At 49.7% G+C, this 22155-nt stretch overlaps 1 protein-coding gene across 3 annotated transcripts in view; it reads right to left on the reverse strand.

The window, feature by feature from the left end:
• The window catches only part of LOC106749572 (transcription factor Sox-3-like), a 107895-nt gene extending 92578 nt beyond the window's left edge, over nt 1–15317 (reverse strand). For 2 of the 3 annotated variants that reach the window (XM_014629192.1, XM_014629191.1), the window contains exon 1: nt 13034–15317. In XM_014629192.1, coding sequence (XP_014484678.1) covers nt 13034–14472 — 1439 coding nt within the window. In that variant the 5' untranslated portion in view covers nt 14473–15317. Of the gene's footprint in view, nt 1–8477; nt 9497–13033 lie in introns of those variants that run through there. The other variant, XM_014629193.1, reaches the window with a different exon arrangement.
• Between the last annotated feature and the right edge of the window lie 6838 nt (nt 15318–22155).

Consider the following 22155-nt stretch of genomic DNA (forward strand, 5'->3'; position numbering starts at 1 on the left):
GGATTTGTCGACTCCCGTGACCGTCGGTGGCTCGGACCGGTGCGGCGCTATTAACGACATTAACGCTACTACGAGCAAACACGGTCCTATATCATCCCGGTCCGGCGGAATAATAAACAATAAATTCCGGTGAAATACGGCTTCGAACAAGCGTAACCCATTTGTTTGCGATAAACTGACCCGGAGGCTAGTCCGACCAGTTTGCAACGGCCATCTACGGGTGGACGCACCCTTCGCCTCCTCGCCGTCTTTCTCCTATTTTTACCCTCTCCTCCTCGTAACGCGCGAGCGTTCGCATTCGGGCGACTTAAAAATCCTCTCCTCTCGGATACTCGCGAAAAAGAGGAGGAAGGAAATTACCGACATTTATTTATCGCGAAACGATATCGAATTTTGAAGAGATTTCTTTTCCTTCTTCGGGATAAAAGTTGGGTTGAATTTACACTGAGAAGAAGATCTCTGGCATTTGCAACTGTAATCGCCAAAGTAAATGAATTATAATCGGGAGAATTTTCTGCTGAGTGTCACAGTGCACCAGACACTGGACAAACGAAATGGGTTGTGATTTTTTTTTCATAAGATTGACTTTTCCAGAAATCTGGTTCTTACAACCCGAAATCCCGTTTCCTCCGACCGAGACGCGATTTGCTTCGCTCGCTGTCTGGTAAATTCAACGAAACTATTTTCCGTGTACTTCAGAAGTCGCCGACGCTCACGAGTCACTCCGCGGTGATCGATTCGGCCGTTCGAGCGAACGAGTAAGCGCGGAAACGGATTCATCGCAGGGAGTAACATGCGGGTGTTCCTTTCCCGAAGTGTGGCGGTCGCCGTTGCTTCCGCGTTGCAACCGCCGACGGTGGAAGGCGCCGGGGAACTTGCGAGTTCGCGAGTTGCACCTCGGGAGATCGTCCGGCGCGGAGATTCTTCAAACTTGATCGCGAGGGCCGTCGCGCGAGCGAGAATTACGGCGCGCGGTTTCGGCGCCGTGCGAATTGATCGAGGAGGCGAGAGAAAAAGAGAAAAGGGTGGGAGAACGCGAAAGGAAGAAGCGATTCGGGCACGAGTGATTCGCGCTCGATGCCCGCTTAACGAACTACCGCGATTACGAGTGTTAATCATGCGGGCGCGCGGGGGTAGCGAGCGAGATTGAGAAAAAGGGAGAAAGAGACAGACGGCGGGCGGGAGGGAGGAGCCGGGATATACGACGCACGTTATCGTGCCAATTAACAAATTGGAAGGTCCGACTGGATCCTCGATGACGGTTGTTCGTTGCCATAACTGTCGCGCGCTAGTACCATAAACGGGCCCGGCGAGAGGAAGGACAAGGTCGTAGGCTGACCTCTGTTGCCTCTCGGCCGTTTTTTCCGTCCAATTTTCAACGGCCCTTCTTTACTCTCTTCTCGCTCCCCGCATGGGAAATTTCTCGGAATCTAATCCCGGGATCCCGGTCCGATTTCCGAAATAATGATCGATACTTCACGTTGAGATATCTACGCAGATTCCGTTCGGAAATGCGACGCTTCGAATATGCGATTCCAAGAAACGCGGGCAAGAGGACGAAAACCGGGGGCCGAGGATTGAGCCGTCGAAAGGTCGAAACCCGGCGGAGAGGAGAACGGTGCTGAAGTACGAATGCGTATTTCGAGCGACCGAGTCGTTCGTGACTCGACGACGACGGATTAATGGCTCGTCTGAAGTCCCGCTCTAATCAAATATCGGGTGTACGCGGTGAGCGATAATAACGAGGATTCCCGGGGAAGCGCGCGGAGGCTTAGGCGAATAAAGTATGTTTTCGACGCGAAGATTGATATTCTTTCGAAACCCCGGCACGGACGGATACTCCTGTTAACAGCTTCTTCTTCTTCTTCTTCATTTTCCTCCGTCAATTTGCGCGCGACACCCGGCGCGCACGCATCGCGAGATACAAGCCGACAAGCACGCAACACGCCGCTACTGCTACCCGGAGACTCGGTAGCTGCGCCAGGTGCAAAATGCACACACGTCGAGGGGGAAAGGGAGGAGAAAGGGCGGGCGTACGCTCGCTCGCTCGCTCACCCACGTTCGCAGTAATTATCGCGGTTATGGCTCCTCGGAGAGGGTACGCGATCGTTTAAGTCACTCGGGATAACAAGTGCGGGATTCTCAGTTCGTTAACCCGCTCTCTCTCCCTCTCTCTCTCTCTCTCGCTCTCTCTAGCCCGTTCGTTTCGCTCCACTCGCGGAGTGGATTAATGGATCCGTTAGATCTCTCGATCGCCGGCGCGCCCGTGCCGTCGCGTCCCGTAGAAATCGCCGCGGATCGACGCTGGTGGTAATCGCGGGCTTATTATCTCGGCGACGTGATTTTTACGGCAACGAGGAAAGAGAGGGGGGGGAGGGGGGAAGAGAGAAAATCAGCCCTCGCGTATGCACCTCGTACCCTTCACTGTCCCCGATCGATCTCGCCATCGTCGCCGTCGCTCTTGCCGTGTGGAAAACAAGAATCAACTCCCACAGCTAAAAACTAACTCCCACGGATCATAATTAACCGTCTATAAAATATAACCGATGCTTAGTTAATTTAGCTCATTTTGTTATCTCTCTATCTGGCTTCAACTCTCACAGCTAGAAACTACTCAGAAAAGAAATTAGTCGTAAATCAAGATCGATATTCCCGTATATAAGCAAGAATATTATTCTTAGAAGATTTTTCGTCTCGCACTGAGCTCGACACTTGCATTAATACAAATCCAACCAAAGTCCACACTGAAAAACTTCTAAGAAGATAACAATATTCTTGCTTATACATGAGAATATCTATTCTTGATCTATTCTTGACTAATTTTTTTCCCTGTAGGTCTGGCAATTAAATTTTCAGTAGAATTGAGAGCCAATTCCTTCTTACCGTGCGACCTTGCGACAAACGAAGGAAACGCGCACGACTTCGGCTTCAGTTCCGGTCGGGGGGACTTTTCGCGTCCGGGCACTCGTTCGCAGAATCGAAGAATCTCGACGATCGGTGACTTACGCGATGCCTCGCGCGCGAACGAGGAGGTAGAGGCGAGGTCGGGATTATTATTGGGCCGGCGAAGTTTACTTGAACGTTAATAACAAGGTCGTTTCACGCCGGATACTCGATCGGCGTGGCAGACTGCCAGTGAAGCCCGTGGCGGCCGCCGTAAGGAGTGCGTTTTAGGTAATTGGCCGTGAATATTATCTTACTTAGGGGCGACGCGCGCGGGTTAACCGGATCGGCGGAATCGCAAGAGCGAGAAAGCCGGCAGACGACGGAAGGACGGACGGACGGAGGAAGGTGGAAGGAGCGAGGTGCGTGATACCTTACAAATTGCAAGTCGCGAGGGGATGTTCCGCACGCAGAGGTAGCCACGCGTGATCCGGGGGATCGGCTTGAGATTAAAGCGGTATCAAAGTGAACTCGCTCGCTCGACTCCTCCTCTCTCTCGTCGTTTTTCTCTTCCCCGTCGGCGCAAACTGAATTATCGCGAGGCGCAAATGGATACGTCAAGCCCGAGGCGGAAAGCGCTCCGCGATCTTCGCCGATCGCTGACATCCTCGCGAGTGTACCCCGTATTTCCGGATTTAATCTCGCCGCCGGACAGCCGCGTCTTCACGGCTACGTCTTCATCAACGGGAACGCGCAGGTAGTCAACTTTCCGACGGGAATATACAGAGGTAAGTTGACGAATTCGTACCAGTAGATATCTAAGTCGTATCTCGGTCGTTTTTTTTCCGAAGCACAGAACCGAAATTTGAAGAAATTCTGTACGTCTTCCGTACGTGTGATGCGAACGTCGGAAAAATATCTCAAGCGTTACAACTTTGGCAACTCGCCCTACATCCGGCTGCACCTCGGCGTCTCGCGAGTAGAATTGAAATCGGAGGACGACGCGCAAGTAGGAAAACACCAGCGATCGTGACAATACGAGAATCTCGCGTGCCGATGTAGGCGATACGTAAGAGAAATGATGACGCGATGGAAAAAGATACGCAGGTATAAACAGAGACACACGTGCGCGCTCGGACGCGCCGTTCCATTCGCCGGCCGAAAGCCGGAAAGCGACCTGAAATTATTATCCAACTTTGTCCGAGCAACAAGTGTCGTTAAATCAACTCCGCATCGTCCATCTCGTATATCGCGCCTGGTCGTATATCGCCGCGCGCGCGCTGTGCACGCATGGGATGTTTAAAGACGCGTTACCCAACTTATTCCGTGTTGTTCGCGAGCGGGCCCCGCGACAAAACACGGCGCGTTTCGCGTGTAAACACACAGCACGCACACCCATGTGTACACACGGCGTTTCTTCTAGTTCGACTTTCGTCCTGCGCGAGGCAACGGCCTGTGAAATTCCGCGCGATCGGTCTGAGACCGCGCGGGAGAAGAAAACGATTTTCCGTCTGGTCGCGCGTCAAGTAAACGAGTTAAACATCGCGAAAAGTCGCGTAGGCGGCGAAGGGAACAGGCCGATGAAGCGGTCGGCGTTAAATAATAACGAGTCGTCGCGTCGACGACGGTACGACGTCGTCGTCGTGTGTGTCCTCGTGGGGCGTGAAACACTTGAAAATCCCGTTTATGTAAAACATAGGAAAACGGCCCTCCAGGACCGTCGCGACTCGCGCCGGGACGTTAGGTGGAACGCGTAATTGAAAGCACTTTAGAGACCCTAGCGGCACGCACAACGAGCTACTCGCATTTGCATTCAGTGGCGGAGGGAATGCCTTTTAACCGAAATGACTGCGTGTGTATGACAAACGCCGGGGTTTATGTGCCGGAACGATGGGAATATTTATTGGCGCGAATTAATGTCTCCACTCGTCCATGCACCGCGCGCCCGCGCGCGTTTTTTCACCGCGTTATGCGCGCGCTTGTATTTATATTTTTATCGGGACCATTTTTCGCGCGGACAAGCGAGTGGAGAGAAAGGGAGGAAGAGAGAGAGAGAACGTATGTGTACGTGTGTGTGTGTGAAAGAGAGAAGGAGAGAGAGTTGTAACCGGTTAAGTCACGCGATAAATGAAGAGCTGCCGTTTGCGGCGACGGGATACAGAGAATTTTCCAAATAATTACATTCGCGACGAATCAAAGGTCGCGATGATTTGTATCGCTCATACAGATACCTGCACTTTCAAATATTTCTTGCCCAACATCACGATCTAATGTTTCACGGAAGAAGGGAAAAGGGATGATTTTATGGACGGAACGTCAAGGACTTGTCACGAGTGTTTTTCAAGTTGAATCGTTGAAATTCTTTTCGTGGAAGTAGAGGCAGCCGGAACATGCATTTTTCAGGTAGAAGAAAAAGGGCTGATTAGAAATACGTGTTCAGAATGCAGAAACGAGGATTAGTTGAGTTTCGAAAATCAGAGCGGGACCGCTCACATTTCTCCGTATCCTCGGGGAAAACACCAGATGCGGTCGACGAACGGAGACACATGCGAGATTTGGCGAATTAGTCGGACCGTTATTCGATTAATTCCGATATATTCGCGCGTCCCGATGCGAACATTTGACAAACAAACGGGATGCCTAAGATTTTACGAACTTTTAAACACGGATCGTTGTTCCCCCATCATCGGCCAAGGACCGAGCCGTTTTTAACAGTGCACCCCGCTTCGTCATCACGATTTCGATATGGAAATGAAAATTGTATGTCTCGAAAATTGAACGTCTCGAGACAGGAAAGAGCGGATGCGAAAGATATGCGCAGCGGGATTGATGGATAATTTGTGTACATGGTGATCGAATTGAAAAACACAATTGAATTTTTACTTCTCAATATCTATATAAATCTATATACATATATAAATATATATATGTATATAGACGTATGTATAATAACATATTTTAACGTATACCGGTTCGCGTCTAAACGTATGTACATCACGTGGAGAATTCACGCTGATATCCTATATACAAAGCTACACTCGTCATAGAGATGCTCCTTCCTCGGGAAGACGTTTCCCTCCGAAAATCATATTTCTTTTCTCTCTCTCTCTCAGAAACAAACCACGAGAAACGCTGAGAAAAGTACGACGAGTGACTTTCTTTCGATATGCGCAGGTTCTCCTTCCCCTTACTCGCTACGGATTCGTATAACTTATAAATATACATATATTTACACACGCGCCGTTGCTTGCTGTAACGGAATCCGCTGCTTTTTGTATGAAGCTCGTACGATATCGTGCGCGCGCACCATGACGAAATACATCTTGAGCTTTCGAATATTGCAATCGTCAAACTCGAAGGCAAACCGAAACACCTACCGACAGCAAACAACGGTGATCGCGCGACCGCCGCCATCGCAACGACGACGACGACATCGCGTTTCCGTTTCTAGACGTTCTCACCGTCAACGAAAGCTTCACGACGAAAAATACACGGAAGTATTTTCCGCGGAGCGAGGAACCGTCGGAAAGAACGCCGAGTCCAACGTAACCCTATGTTTTTCCTGCTCCTCTCTCTCTCTCTCTCTCTCTCACACACACACACACATACTCTCTCTCTCTCATTCTCTCTTTCTAGTTTTTCCTTTTATTCTACTTTTGTTCCTTTTTCAATGCGGGTCGAGTCGCGCAAGCGGCAGTATGGAATACCGGTTCTCGTAGTCCCGCTCAATCACAGTCTAGCGATTGCCAAACTTACGAACGACAATCATTACACGGAACTATCATTATATCGTATAACGCGCCCCTTTCCCTCCCTTGCCTCTTTCTCGTGTCTGAAAATGTCTCACGCGTCTCCGTGTATGCGCGAATGTATGTACCTTTGAGTTCTCTTATCACAGGCTGAATCGGATTTATCGGTAAGCACCGATTCCGATTCTCGGATCTCACCGCGGTGTACATCTCGATCGAGCAAGCAAGCGTTGTTACAGTAGCCGTATCGGTGGTGATGACGACGCGGTATACAGTGCGGTATCGATAGTACCGTTCGCGATGGGAACAGTTAAGCGAGTCGCGAGATAACGTTCGTCGGATCTCTCTTCTTCACACAGAAGCGGATCGTTGAGAAAAAGTTACACAATATAACGTCAATAAGCGGCAGAATAAAAAAACAGAAATAAGTCGCGGGCACGACAATCGTTGACAACGAGAATCCGACATTCGCGACTACATTGAGTCCTGAACGTCGAGCGTGGAAATTCCGACGCTCGTCGGCGAACGGGAAGAACACACCGGCGACCGACCGTGATCGCCGATCGGCTGATTCGTTCTCCAGACGGAGCTTAACTCGAGGAATCTGTCTGTGCTACTAAACGAAACTTTCACAATGTTGTCGGTAAAGTAACACAATCGTCTGCGTTTCCTTCTCTTTTTTTTTTTTTATCGTTTTCCTCATTATTTTCAATTTTTTCTCTCTTACCTATACTTACTCGATCATCATTTAGTATCATTTAGTATCATTTAACATACATTATACCAGTCAACGCTTAAATGATTGCTTCGAAAAGTACGGAATGCAGCATATGCTTGTAATAATAATAATAATTGCATGTAAATTATATATATTAACACATTATGTACGGGCAGCTAAATGTTTCTTTTTTTAATAGCCCTTAAGACCAAGTGAACTTTGAAAATAGATGAAAAGTTTGAAACGCGGATTTTACTTTTAGTTCGTTGATGTACAACAAAATGCGTACACGGTCTGTAATGTGTTAATATATAATATATATTATGTTATATATAATATATATATTATGTATATTATATATAATAAATTTTATATATATATATATATATATATATATATATATATAAAATTTATTATATGTTAATATATTTTATTGTATAAAATATTATTAAAATTCTCACGTAAATTGATTTTTGATTGATTGCTTATTTTTTTTTGTATATACGCAAATCAAATAATAATCTTTATTGTTATTTACACACTTAATATCATCAAACAACCAAAACAGCAATTTTTATTTTAGATGTTTTTCAGATAACATGCACGATTTAAACATCTAATCTTACTGTATCATAAGCATGAGGAGTTTCGCTCACGAGACGAGCGTTTAATCGGATCCGTAATCGTGATTCGCGTTTGTTTGAGACGAGCCTCGACGATGTAGTCGCGAAAGGGGCAATAAAAAAGAACTTCGAACGTATTACGCATAATGAATTAAGAGTATCGAAACACACGCGTGTACGATGGCATACACATTTATTTAATCATAACGATTTGTATAATTTTATGAATTTATATCAGGCAGATCGATATTGCGCTTACTTCGTTTACGTATTATTTATTTATTATGTATGCTCAATGAATCCGACCGTGCTAGCGTGATTCCGATAAAACGGTGACGCGATTTAATAATCGTTTTTAAATATTTTATCAAAGAAAACAATACAGAATATCTCTGTCAGATTTCAGCAACTTATATGTATGTATACATATATTTTTTCTCTATTTATATTTAAACGTTATATATTTCCAAAATCTACATAAAATATACATTTATATCTCACAAATTACGATTACTTGTGCCCGATGTATCATTATATACATTAGCGGATTGTGTAATCGTACGCACCTTAATTATACTTATTGCATACCATAATAAAATCAATTACGAATACTTACAACGTATATATGTGAATTAGCACCATTGTAAAATTCTTATTTGATAGTACGACAAATTCCTCAGAATAAGCTTCATTGAGAGAACGAATCGAAAGCGATCGTCGATCTCGACGTTCGTCGATCTTCGATATCCTTCTTTCTCGTGCTATTTTTGACGTTTAAAACCGCGCAATGTTCATTTACGACTTTTGCCAATGTAGTCATAAACTTCATTCTCGATTATTCTAATCGTCGCTATTGTTGTTGCTGTTATTTCTTGATATTATTATTATTATTCTTATAAAGAATAAATAAAATACATACTCGTCGTGGCTTTAGAAGAACACGTCAAATACCAATTATTTTCAATAGTGACAATTCTTAACTTCTTTTCACATTTCCTCCATTTCAGTTTTAACAAATAGGAGACTACCGGAAAAGAAATACAAAATACTTTATTATTATAAATTTCAGTCGTTCGATGGAACGATTTCGATCGTGCGACATGTTGAGGTTTCGGAATAAAATAATTTTTTGGTCGTAATTAATTAATTACATCTGTAATATTAAGAAAATTTTTGTTTTCTAGTGCGAAGAGTGCGATAAGTGCGATAAGTCGACTCGTGTTTCTGCTTCCCTCGTAGCCCTGCGAAAATTGTCCTAAAGCTGCGAGACACCTTCCTGATCTGGTTGGACTCTCCTCACTCATTCCATCTCGCTTTTCTTCATCTTTTCTCTATATCTCGCTCTCGTCTGCGTGTTGGATTGTATTTGTTCCTCTCTCGCGTTGTGTGCGGTTACACTTTTATTTGTTTTCGCTTTCATATATTTTCGTTACTTTTTCCGCGCAGATGATTATCCGGGTTTGGCTTTCTCCCTCCCTCTGTCATTGTCTGTGTGTCTTTTGCTCTCTTAAGTAGTAGCCATCCTACGGTAGGTCATGTTTGATGTTAGGTTGCGAAAAGATGTGAGAGAGAAGAGACGTTTTCGTTAAAAGTTTCTAGCTCTAGCCGCCTGCGCGTCGCGTCGGTGAAATAGGATGAGTCAGAAGAAACCTTCGTCGTGATCATTCGGCGACCGCGAGAAATAGTCTCTGCGAGACGCAGTCGGGATTGAAAAGCGGTCGTCGGATTTGATTTCAATTTTAATCGTCCAAATCGAGACGAGTGTCCGGCAATAAAGAGAAAACTCGCGACTCGATCACTCGAGATGTAAAACGAAAAAGGAGATCCGACGAAAACGAAACTCTACGGTATAAACGCCGATTCTCGGAATGACAAACGGAATGATAAATTTGATCGGTTTTTTGACTCAGCCTATGTCGGGAATGCCGATTGAGCTCAATATTTATTTCTGTGCGGTTTCAGGTGCGATTACTCACTGCAACATAGGCCTGAAGATGGAGAGAAAAGAAACAGTGTTGAGTGAGTGAGTGAATGAGTGAGTGAATGAGTGAGTGAGTGAGAAAGAGAGAGAGAGAGAGAGAGAGAGAGAGAGAGAGAGAGAAAACAATTCACCGGGAGAAATAAATATTGAGCCTCGAGAACTGTGAGAAATGATATCGTGAACGCTGCTTCATTCTGGACCCTACGTGAGAGAGAGAAAAATTAACTAACAATAAAAATTGCATATTCTCTCATATCCCGCGGAATCCGTATTACGTACATGAACATAAATAACGCAACTCAAATGTCTAAAAACGTGAGGGGAAATTAACGGAGAGATGGAACGAGAGGGAATGAAAACGATGCTACAAAACGCGAGACGATCGCACGATCCGCGAACAACTGGCTGATGGTGGGAGTTCTCTTCGAATAATAGCACGAGTCTTCCATGACATATATGAGATCCATAAATATGAACGGTGGATGAGGCTCGGTATATAAAAGAATGGCGATTCGCGTCCGTCAGAAGGATCGGAATCGCGGGGAGACGAAGCGGAGAGCCCATATCGGTGATGCATGACGAGGACATTTGGAAGAAAGCGCAAGAAGATCGTTCAGACTCGTCTAAATATTTCGACTTTCGGTCGAATGTCAATGGTGACAGACACACACAACCACACACACACACACACACCGTCAGAACTTGTCAAGACCCGCGTGTCTATCGGACGCAAGCGTCTTCCATCAGTTCGCGTTTCGCTTGATAGCCGCCGGAAGATTCGCCCCGAAGTGTGTCAACGCAACAGATCTCGACTTGGAAGTGAGTCGAGGCCCCCGAGAGAGAGGCGATTTCAAAACTTATACAATCTCAGAATTTCTATTCGTAGCAAGAGCGCGAATAAAGGGTCGATTCGCGCGTCTACGACTAATTGCGAGCAGCGAACGCCCTCCGGTTAGCATCAGGTTGGACACGTGCGTGCGTTGAATTCGTATGCGACGCATATGCGAAAGAAATTTCCCAGCCTTCTTCCTCCCTCTCTGGTTGGGCGGCGATTTTAGCGGACGGATAGGTCGTTAGAGAGAGAGAGAACGCACGCGTTTCGTCAAAGCAGGCCGGAAGACGTTCGCGCGGCTCGCGCACGCCAGTCGATAATTCACGATATTTCTCTCCCCCGCTGGTCGACTCGATACTACGATACGCCGGCCTATAATTTGCCGGCGCATCGACATCTCGAAAGTACCGGCTCTGATTAGCTCTCTTCGAGTGTGCGTGTATATACGTGCGTACGTGCCTGCGTATACGTATGTGTGTATACGTGTGTGTGTGCGAACGCGCGCTGTTAATAATCGCGAGCGACTCGCGGATTTCGGAGCAGCTGGGGAAGAGATGTACATCGTAGATCATCGTTTTAGCAGTTGGTCGGAAGTGCGATGATAAGGTCCAGAAGCATTGTCACGATAGCGTGTGTGTATATAGACAGATATATATATGTGTCCGTGTGTGTGTGTGTGTGTGTGCGATATTATCGTTCGCTCGTGGGATGGAAGGACGTCGTGAGCGTTTGTGTTGTGATTCGGCGACCGTCTACGCCGTCGGCGCTTGCTATTCTCGCATATTCCGCAGAACTGGAAAGGAAGATGGATATGTATCGTTTGCGAAACATTATCTCTCGTTCGACCGCTTGTTGCGAGAGCGAGCGAGACGGGGAAGAAGAAAGAGAGACAAATAGATCGTCGTGCCGAATAATAGCGCTCATGACACGAACGCTCACTCGGAATTAGCGCGCGTACGGAGAGCCACGGGGAGTCCTCGTTATGTAAATCGGGATTAAAGGTCGACGAAAGAAAGGAAATGGCTTTGCACGATAATTTATAAACAATAGTTTGCGACAGTGTGAAACGATTGGAACGAAACGTCTGGGAAAGGAAATCAACGGAACTCGTAGCACGGCGACGTATCTGTCAGCTGCTGCTCCCACGTGCGAGCAGAATTCGGAGTTACGAACGAAGTAAAACACCGTAATGAATAATTACGCGAGAACGAGCGACTTCCCCGGCGAAATTTGCGACCCGCGAATTCAGCAAGTCGTACTCGTGTCGGAATGTATCGCGCGCAAAATAATGTTTCCGAGGACGCGGATCCCTCGCGGACGACTGGAGCGCGAGCGAGTCCGCGAATCCCGTCGGCATTCCGAGTGTCGTCGATTAATTACGAATCGGGGAAAAATCGGCAAACTGTCCGGAAGCGACCGCGTCACGAGAGCGTTCTCATCGTTCGGGAACATCGTCGAGGCGGGATCAACTTCGCCGCGTCTTGTATCTAAACGTCGTAGGTTCGTGCGTTATTCCAGAATCGCGCTGTGTAAGTCAAATTCGTTCGCCAACGTGAAGACTACATCCGTCCGGTACACGATGCTACCTCGTGCCGGTGTCGAACGTAAATATTAGGCTCGCCGATGCGTAAAGACGACATTCCGGCGAGCGATCTGTCCGAGAACGCGGTGTTGGAACATTTCACGAGAATTACCGTCTCGCCCTAGAACCCTAGACTTGCGAGGGCGCACGCGTAACGACAAAGATAACAAAGAAGTTGCCGTCCTCGACGGAGCTGTCTGAGAGAAGTTTTACGCTAGCTGTTAAGCAGCTTATCGGTTAAGTAAGTTACACTAATTCTGTCGCTGCCGAACAACGAAATAATTGACAGGGCGCGCGCTAACTCACGTACGATAACCTACGATTACATCGCGTCGCTTCCGGCCTCGAAATATCTAACCTGACACTGTTCCGAAGGTGTCGTATCAAGAATCAGTGATTCGTTGAATGAAAGCGACTGTCAACTCGACCGGACCCGACGTAACTTGTGAGATAACCCAAAGCGCCAAGACAGCCGGCGGCTGACCGACCTCGACGTCCTTCCCGTGTCCACGAGCGAGCGACGAAGCGAAAACTCGGCAAAAGCGAACGCAGGCGAGCTGGAGGTAAATCGGCGACATATATAGGAGAGAAAGAGAGAGGAGAGAGATAGAGAGAAAGACTCTTTCTTTCTTCCTCTCTCTTTGAAGAGACAATGGTGGGCTTACATGTGCTGAAGGTGCGGCACAGGGACTTGGTGTTGCGTCAGCGCCTCCGGCGACGGGCCGGGCGAGTAGACGGCCGTGCTGTGGTGCGCGACCGTCGGATCAGGGCCATGGGGCAGGTACATCGAGATCATCTGCCTGAGATCACCGGTCTGCTGGTTGGACTGTTGCTGCTGCTGCTGGCCCATGTACTCCCGTTTGACCGCTTGGCCAGCGGCCGGGCCCGCCGACGTCGGCCCCGTCGGCGTCGGCGTGTGTATGCCGCCGCTCGCCGGGCTCGTGGGCTCGGACTTTATGCTGCTGCCGCTCGGACTGTGACTGGACATCTGGGAGCCGGACTGGGCTTGGTGATAGGGCGAGGGCGAGCCACCCGGCACGGTGGTGCTGGCGTATCCGCTGGTGTAACCGTTCATGTAGCTGTTGATCGAGCCGGGGCTGCCGCCGCCCATGTGGTGGCTCATCGCGTCCGGATATCGCGGGTAAGACGCCGTGGAGGCCGGCCCGCCGCTCATGTGGCCGCTGTAGGTGACCGCCTGGTGCTGATACGCCGCCGCGACCGTCGCCGACGTCGGGTCGTGCATCAAGTAGTGATGGGCGGCGGCGTGGCCGTTCGGCATGTAGCCGTTGGTCTGCTGCACCATGTACATGTCGCGAGTCAACGACGTGGCCTGGGGCCCGCCGGCGGTGCCTACCTGCCGCTGGTCGACGCCGAGCATCCCGCCGACGGCGGCCATGCTGGCCGGGGCGAACTTCTCCTTCTTCAGCAAGGTCTTTGTCTTACGCCGCGGCCGGTACTTGTAGTCCGGGTGCTCCTTCATGTGCACCGCTCGCAATCGCTTGGCCTCGTCGATGAACGGCCGCTTCTCCTGCTCGCTCAGCAGCTTCCACTCGGCGCCGAGCCGCTTCGAGATCTCCGAATTGTGCATCTTCGGGTTCTCCTGGGCCATCTTGCGCCGCTGGCCGCGGGACCACACCATGAACGCGTTCATCGGCCTCTTCACGCGGTCGATGTTGCTGTTCTTGTTGCTCGCGGGGTTGCCGCCGGGGTTGCCGTTGCTGTGATTGTTCGGCTGATGCTGCTGCTGCGACTGCGGCTGCTGCTGCTGCTGCGACTGGTGCGGATGATGCTGCTGCTGGTGGGCGCTCTGCTGCGCCGCCATCGCGTGCATGCTCTGCTGCTGCTGCACAGCCGCGGCCGCGGCCGCGGCCACATGCATGGGAGAGTAGTGGTGCGACTGCTGGGCCTGATGGTGATGCTGCAGGCTCATGCCGAGTCCGGTCGCGCCGGGCGGACTCCCCGACAGCGCCGGGGTGTGCACGATCGAGCTCAGGGTGCCGTACGCGGACATGCTGTGGTGTCCCATCGGCGATACGCCCTGCGGGTGCGGTGGCATCTGCCCGTGCAAACTGCCGCCCTTCATGTCCGTCTCCATCGTGAGCATGTCTTCCTCCCTGTGCCCGTACAGTTTGCCGTCCTTTTCTGTTACCGCGCGACGTCAAGAAAATCCACTCTCAGTCACCACGATCGTCTGGTGATTACTTTACCGTCACTTCCTCAACATCCACCTGTGCGATGCGCGAAGCGATGACATGAAAGTGGCCAATGTCACTCGAATGGTTCACCTTGAGAGAACCACTGACAGGCGATCCTCAGTCTCCTCGGTACGAGGGATCGCAAGGTCCAATTCGCTCGATCACGAGCGCACTGTCGCGCATTCTGCACGAGACACGACCTGTCCTCGAAGGGGTTCGTACACCGTGTAGATGCCGTTCACAGGGTGACGACGACTTGTCCCTGAGAACTCGATGCCGGCAGGAAGCACTTCACCATATTATCGGCCCCGACGTGCGTCGCCTACTTTACTACGCACGGGATCGTTTTCGGCCAACGTGCAGTCGAGGAGAAGATACTCTCGCATACGATCCGCAAGTCACAGAGTCCAAGTGCGAACTGACGGCCACTCACTTTCTTCCCCTCACTGCCAGTCTCTCTCTCTCTCTCACCACTCTCGGCTCGCCAGCAGCCAGCTACTCTGACTGGTCGCGAGCTGCGGCACGTCCGACGAATCGCGTCACGACTGTGCGGCAACGACGCACGGCCAAACGCGCGGCGCGCTCCGACGGTCTTCCTCGAACGCAGTCCGCACGTGCACTACACACGGATTCTAACTCGGTTTCCTTTCGCCGCTATCACTGCACTATTCCTTCCCAGCGTGCTGGAAACGACTACGATTCTAGAGCCCGATGCAGAAGAAGAGATGCGGGACCTCCACTCCTCAGCGGAGAACGAAACAGTCTGAGCATTTGTGCTATGCTCCTTGGGGTCGAAGCTCACTTCCTGCCGAAGGTGGCCGTCCCCCACCTCTACTTTTTGCGCGCGCCTCCCCACCCGATGCTCTCTCTCGCCACCGGAGAGGGAATCGCGCCTGAACGACGGACCGGGCTCGAGCGTTCACGGCAATCGATTGGCAACAGCGCCTGCCATCATTCCTCCCGACCAATCGGCAGGTGCGCTGGCAGGGGCGGAGCTTCTAGCGCGGTGACGTCACTGCGAACAAGACCGATCTCACAGCGATGTTGGTCCGAAGTCTCCTCTCTTCATTCTCTCTCTCTCTCGCTCGTTCGTTCTCTTCCTCTCTCTCTCTCTCTCCTTTCCGCTCGGCCCTCCCTCTTCGTTGCTGCTGCTACTGCTCGCAGCCACCCCACCGGGGTTCTCCCCTTCCGCTTTCCCCTCTTGCCGAATCCTCTTTCTCTCTCTCTCTCTCTCTCCTTCTCTCCCTCTCTTCGTCCTGAGCACCACTGACGTTTCTCTTCGCGCCGCGAAATCGGCTACCCGTCGGACGCACGTACCGCTACGCGCCACGTACAACGTGCGTACCATCCACAGACCTTAATACGTTCCTTCGCATGCGAGAGCGAGAGCGTAGTAATGCGTACGTGTATGCCGACGTTTTTATCTCTTTTTTTTGCCAGTTCACACGGATATTTGTCTTTCCGCGCTTTTTCCGTGATTTTCGTAAATTCTTTCTTTCCTGTTTGCGATGAGTGTCCAATTTGGAAGGGATAGGTCGGCATGAGTTAGATCGGAGTACTATTAAGGTAGTACGTTAAATGCGACTGATTCCAAGTTTAAATTTTGGTTTATAAACGTCACGTCACGTATTAACGTTTCAGCTTGAAAATTAGAAAGACAGTTTGCGTTCGATATACCTGCAGAATACAGCTCGTGTTCTCGCGCAAGTACGGACGGTACCTTCGGAAATTGGGGGATTTCACGGACGAGCAGAAACAAAGGCAAGAGACGGAAACTTTACACGGCAGCTTGTAGTTTCGTCTGTCAGACCACGCGTAGAAACAGGGACGACCATATCATATGCCCCGTCCTCCTCCGAGATTCAAGGTAAAATGAAAGTACCTTATTCGATGAGGGGGAAAACTGGGAACGGACTCTCCGCTAACGGATCGGGCGAATTACGAAAACGCGATGTGACGTACTCCCGCGGTGCAACTAATGAATCACATCGCGTAACTAACTGCGCTAGCATGTTGCTATCTTATCGGCGAGACTTTTCTCGATGTACGTCTGAACTTTCATATATATATATATGAATGTTTGTGCACGTATTATAACTTCGATATGAATTTTCCCGAGTATCGAGCGACCGTCGCGAAATCCGGCTGTTTCGACGTGACAATTACTCAGATCGATTTTACGCGTCGCTTTCTCCTTCGCATATAAACCTCGCACAGTTCGAAGGCTCGTCTCGAAGGTACGAAGAAAATTCTCGTCCCTCTCATCCATTCGGAATTTCGAATCACACGCAGATACGTTCGATTACTCATCGGATCGTTATCTAATCGCAAATCCCGTTCCTTTTCCTTTATCTCCCGTTATTATCGATGTAGTTATTTCGCCGGCCTCAAGGTCAATATTAATTTCTATTTTTCATCCGGATTTATTTTGAATTAATTCAATTTCTTCTTTTAATCCGGCTCCACCGTCGAATGCCGAATGTTCCCGAAGCTTATTCGTCCTGTGATTCGCGGTAAACCCAGAGTCGAAATTTTGCTGCTACTTGACGCTCGTAAGAATAGTTTGCACTTACTTAGGTAACCCGTAGACTAATACAGATCTGCTTTGACAGTATCGACACTTATTAACATCTCTCTTGTATCTTTAATTCTACACATGGAAAAAGCGTTAGAATCAAGTAAACGTGATTATCTGTTTTTCATCAACGTTACTGGATAAATAATGTAACCGATTGTTATTTTTATCGTTCGATCAAGTGATGGATATCTTTATCCGACGCAGTATCCGATGTAATTACCGACGAATTCTAATCGGAAAATGAATTGCTCTTTGTATATCCGTGGTGATTTTCGTCGGATAAAGGCGCAACTTGCATCGGACGAAATGACGAAATGATCGGACGAAATGCACTTTATCGATACATATCCGTTTGCTATTTTTTAATTGCATTATCCGATCAGATACGATAACGGATGTTTTCCTCAGTGTAGCGTTAAATTATATCATTAGAATTGGAATTGAGCTTATCTCGCCATCTCAACTCCTACTACGTCATAGAAATGAAGGTTCAACGTGGGGCGAAAATTTCGACTCGGCGCGTCCTCCGTTTTACTCTCGTTCGCCGATCGGCAAAATTCGCCGAGAGGTAATCGCAAAGTCGTCGCCTCCGTTGGGCGGTCGCGTCAGCTTTTCAGCGCGCTTCGCGTCGAGGGACCTGTTGCGGCGAGACGCGCGAAAAGGAGAAGAGGCGCACGCGAGGAAGAGCCGGGCTCGCGGCGGAGGTGCGCGTCGTGATAAACGAATCCGCGGCTCGTTCTGCGCGTCGTCGTATCGGTAGCGATGACGTCGTCGCCGACGTCCCCCGCGAGATCGATGCTCGTGCGCGCAACGTGCTCGAAAACACGTGTGTCCCCTTCGCGCAACCTACTTCCTCTCTCTCTTTCTCTCTGTTTCGACACGGTCGTCGCGATTACGTCGAATAATCGCGGCCGTGTTTCCGTCGTCGCGATTACACACCATTTTCCGCGAACGAATTCCGGAATTTCGTCGTTGTCGTCGGTCTCTCCCGCTGCATTCTCTCTTCGTCGTGATCGTCACGTGATGTCCGACGACTTATTTCACAATTCGTCCTTGAGGCCAACGATCTTTGGTCCGCAGCAAGATCGGAGCCGTTATCCGCAAGATAAGCCCTTATCGCGACGATGGAAACAATAACAGGAGTAAGTTTTTCCCACGAGTGCACCGAGGCGTGGCGCGACCGTTTTTCGGCGGACGCCGAATTTTCGCCGTTGAAACCCCGCATCGGTGGGATCGCATAAATAAAATTAATTAATCACGCTGTTAAAAACTGCGCGCGTTATCCGCAGGTGAGACCGAGGGCAGAATTCGGGCTAATAACGAATTCGGGGGCGTAAATGACCGTCGATTGTGAATAGTCCCGCGGACGTTTAAAATATCGCCGCGCGCGTAAATATTCCCGACGCGCGCGATTCGCCGGTTTCCGCGACGACGCGAGAACTTTGTCGCACGTGCTGACGCGTGCTGACGACGACGCGAAGAGCCCCACGCCGTCGGCGACGATGACGGTGGAATAGACCCACAGGTGGTGCGTATCCACAAAAATCGACGCGCATTATTCGCGCGCGGCGCGTTAGGCCGAAATGCCACAAGTGGCACATAAACCGTGCGGAATAAGTGGATTGATAGGTCGTTACCGTTGAAAAAAGATAGAGCGAATCGTGCGATACACATGGGAAGCCGGGGGTAAAGGAGAGAAGCAGAGCGAGACAGAGAGAGCGAGAGAGATAGAGAATAGGGAGAGATAGAGCGAGCGAGCGAGCGCGAGAGAGAGAGAGAGAGAGCGAGCGTACAATAAGTCGGAGTCCGACAATGGAATACCGCGGGCGGTCTTTGTGATTCAAATCAATGTTTGCGATACTCGATGGCGCACTGCCTTTGTGGCACCGAGCTTTCCTAGACTCGTGTATACGTAGACTCGTACAAGCACATAGACGCACACACACACACACACACACACCACACACTATCTATCCTATCGAACGCATGTGCGATCGCATATAAGTGCGCGAGTGTGCGCATCGGCGGTGCACGCGCGCATCCACCGTGCGCGACACGAGAAAGCTCATTGTGCGTCCCCCGGGCGCATAGAAGCACTCGAAAACTAGAATCCTGAGCGGCCCCGATCGATCTTTCTGCGAACGGCCCATGTGCGCACACCTCTCACGCGCGCGCGCGTTCATTCATCGGCGAGCGAGAGCCCACGGTTTCGCGTCTTTCGGCGCGCGTCCACCGCTCGAGAGAGGCTGCAATCTTATCGCCGACACGCGGAACCCGGTTGCGTTTCCCTGTTTTCTCCGACGTGATCGTGACCTTGCCGATCCACCGCTGCGTCGATATCGACGCGGTGAGGAAAAAAATAAAGGGAAGATAAGGAGGGGAAAGCCCGGGAAATCGTTGAACGTTGCTCGTCTCGTGGAACCCTTTAGCGTCAAAGCGAGCGAGCCTCCTTTTCGATTCATCGAACTTGGAACGCCGTCAAACTCGCGTAACGAAAGAAAGAGAACGGGGAGGGCGAGGCGCGATCGGGCGATACGCGGGCGAATTCGTAGGCGTGCGATTGTCAACAGGTGATAGCATTGGGCCAGCTCTTAGAGCCTGAGTAACGAGAGAAAGGGAGATTGTGTGTGCGACGATGAGAAAAGAGGAAGGAGAGGTGGGGAGAGGGTAGGGGGAAGAGAGAGAAAGTGAGTGAGCGAGCGAAACCAAGCGAAAATCAGGGGGTGGTCGCGCGACGGGTAGAGAACGGCACCAGAAGGGTAGCCAACAAAGTCTTTATCGTTTCGAGGACCGATTACAAAGCTCGATTGTTGCCATTCTTCGGAATCCAAATAATCTCTCGCCCGTCTAACTCACGGCGAAATGAGCTCGGGAGCGACCGCTCGGCACGGTGGACGACATGTCCGTCAAGATTTCACGCAACCATTAGAGAAGAAGTTTTCCCACCTGGTGAGGGAAACGAAACTAATTTGTCCGTGACGAGACAAACGAGATTTGTGTGTCCTTTCGGAGATTTATACTTCAATTACGCTCCATATTTACGCCGGACACGCCATATATGATACTTGCAGAACAGCTGTCTTGAAATAGTTATCATATTCCGTCTCTTTGAAAAATATTAAACATAAATGAACCTTCCGGGAAGATTTTTTTACAAATTTCGTTGAATCTGGAGAATATTTGTCAGCGCGATCGTTGAGGTACGTGAAGATGCATGTAGCCCTTTTAAAAAACAATGTAGACTGGAAAGTTAGTTTGATAACACTATTTAGATTTAGATGAAATATTTCGTGGAATAGTTTCAACCAAATGATTCGGTTACAGTAATGAAATCATTTAGTTGTATAGTACGTATAACTAAATGATTTGGTTGGTGTAACCGGATCACTTAATTACACGTGCCATGCGAATTTGGTTACTGTAACCGAGTCATTTAGTCGAGATTACTTGACGAAATGCTCGGTAACCGTTACCAAACCCTTTCTTCAGTGTAGAGAAATTCCTTCCGAGTCTCGCGGGAGTTTGCAGAAATTCCGGCCGGTTGCACGCGCGGTCGTAAGGGCGCCGATTTCACGCGTTTTCGCGATCGCGTCTTTACGCGCCCCCCGGGCCCCGGATCGATCTCTCGTGTGTCCCGCAGGACCGGCACAGGTGTACAAATAAATTGTGCGGGCATACTGATTGCGCGTACGGCGTCTCTCGCTGCACCGGCTCGACCGGCCGACCGTCCGTTCGTTCGTTCCTTCGTTCTGGCTGCATCATTCTCCCTGATTGCTAAACGATGCGCGCAACTGCTCGCTCGCTCACTCGCTCGCTCGCTCGTGCGAGCGAGCCCGCAACTCTCTCGCGCGCCTCCGCGCGCGCGCGATTAAATACATCCGCGCAAATCAGGATCTCATTGCGCTGTCAACGGGCCAATGGGCACAACCGCCGTGTCTACGCCACACGTCCGTTTTGACGACATAATCTCTCTCTCGTCGTGCCCCGTCTCCCCCTGCCCGTCTCGCCTCTTCCGCCTACCCTCTTCTCGGTCCCGACATCGAGACGCTTTTTCTTTCTCTTGTGCCGCGCGAAATCCGCGCCGGGTAGCCTTCGCGATGCAACGCAACACCCCGTCGGCCAATTTGCACGTTCGTCGAACTTCGCCTTCGCGAAGACCGAAGACTCTCTCGATTCGGCGATTGAGACCTAAGAAACTCGCCCCAGGATCGGTGAATCGCGCGATTTCCAGCGCGAAAGGACGCGCTTCCGCTCGGAAGCGGCGAGTTATTTGCGCGCGTTTCGAATCCCGCGTATCTGCAGGAGGTGAAGTTCGCGAGGTATGCGAGCGAGTATGTTTTGCTAACACCGCGGCGACTGCGCACGCCGGCGAGAGAATAGCTTTTATATTTGTTTTGATTCGGCGTTCTATTTTTACGGAGGGTGGCGGTCGGTGTCACAATAGCCCCGTCGCCGTCCGCGTGGTCGTTTGGAAACGTCCGGTATTATTGCTAGGATCGATATATCCATCGACGAGCGGCGCTCGGGATCGCGCGTGGAATTCGGTCCCGCGGCGGGAAATGACAATGACACCCTTCACACGCGGCCAACATCTTATGACACTTAATTCGCGCTGCGTCCGTCACCTGCCGGCGTCGACCGACCTCGCCCTGCGCAATACCGTTCACCCCGCCCGGCACACTCGAGGAACCCCGCGAGGAAAGAGAGATTGATTATACATATAGAGAGAGGAAGCTTGATTGTATTTTAAACGATTGTATTTTAATTTGAGATTTTAAATAAGTACGAACAATTTTAGGAGATGCTTCTTCATCGGAAATTAAAGGAGGTCTTTCATATGAACATATAGTGAAAAGTTGAATAGGGTTTGCTAGCTTCATCCCCTTGCAAAGACATGGGGGGATTAAAAGAAAATATTGATAAGTATCCTTTTTATTGGGAGAAAATGTTCACCAAATTTCATTTTTTTTTAACTTGTCCCCAAAATTTGAGAAAAAAATAAAAATCTAATTTT

This window comes from Dinoponera quadriceps, unplaced genomic scaffold, assembly GCF_001313825.1.
Source record: "Dinoponera quadriceps isolate SergipeBrazil2010 unplaced genomic scaffold, ASM131382v1 scaffold3990, whole genome shotgun sequence".
Taxonomy (NCBI): domain Eukaryota; kingdom Metazoa; phylum Arthropoda; class Insecta; order Hymenoptera; family Formicidae; genus Dinoponera; species Dinoponera quadriceps.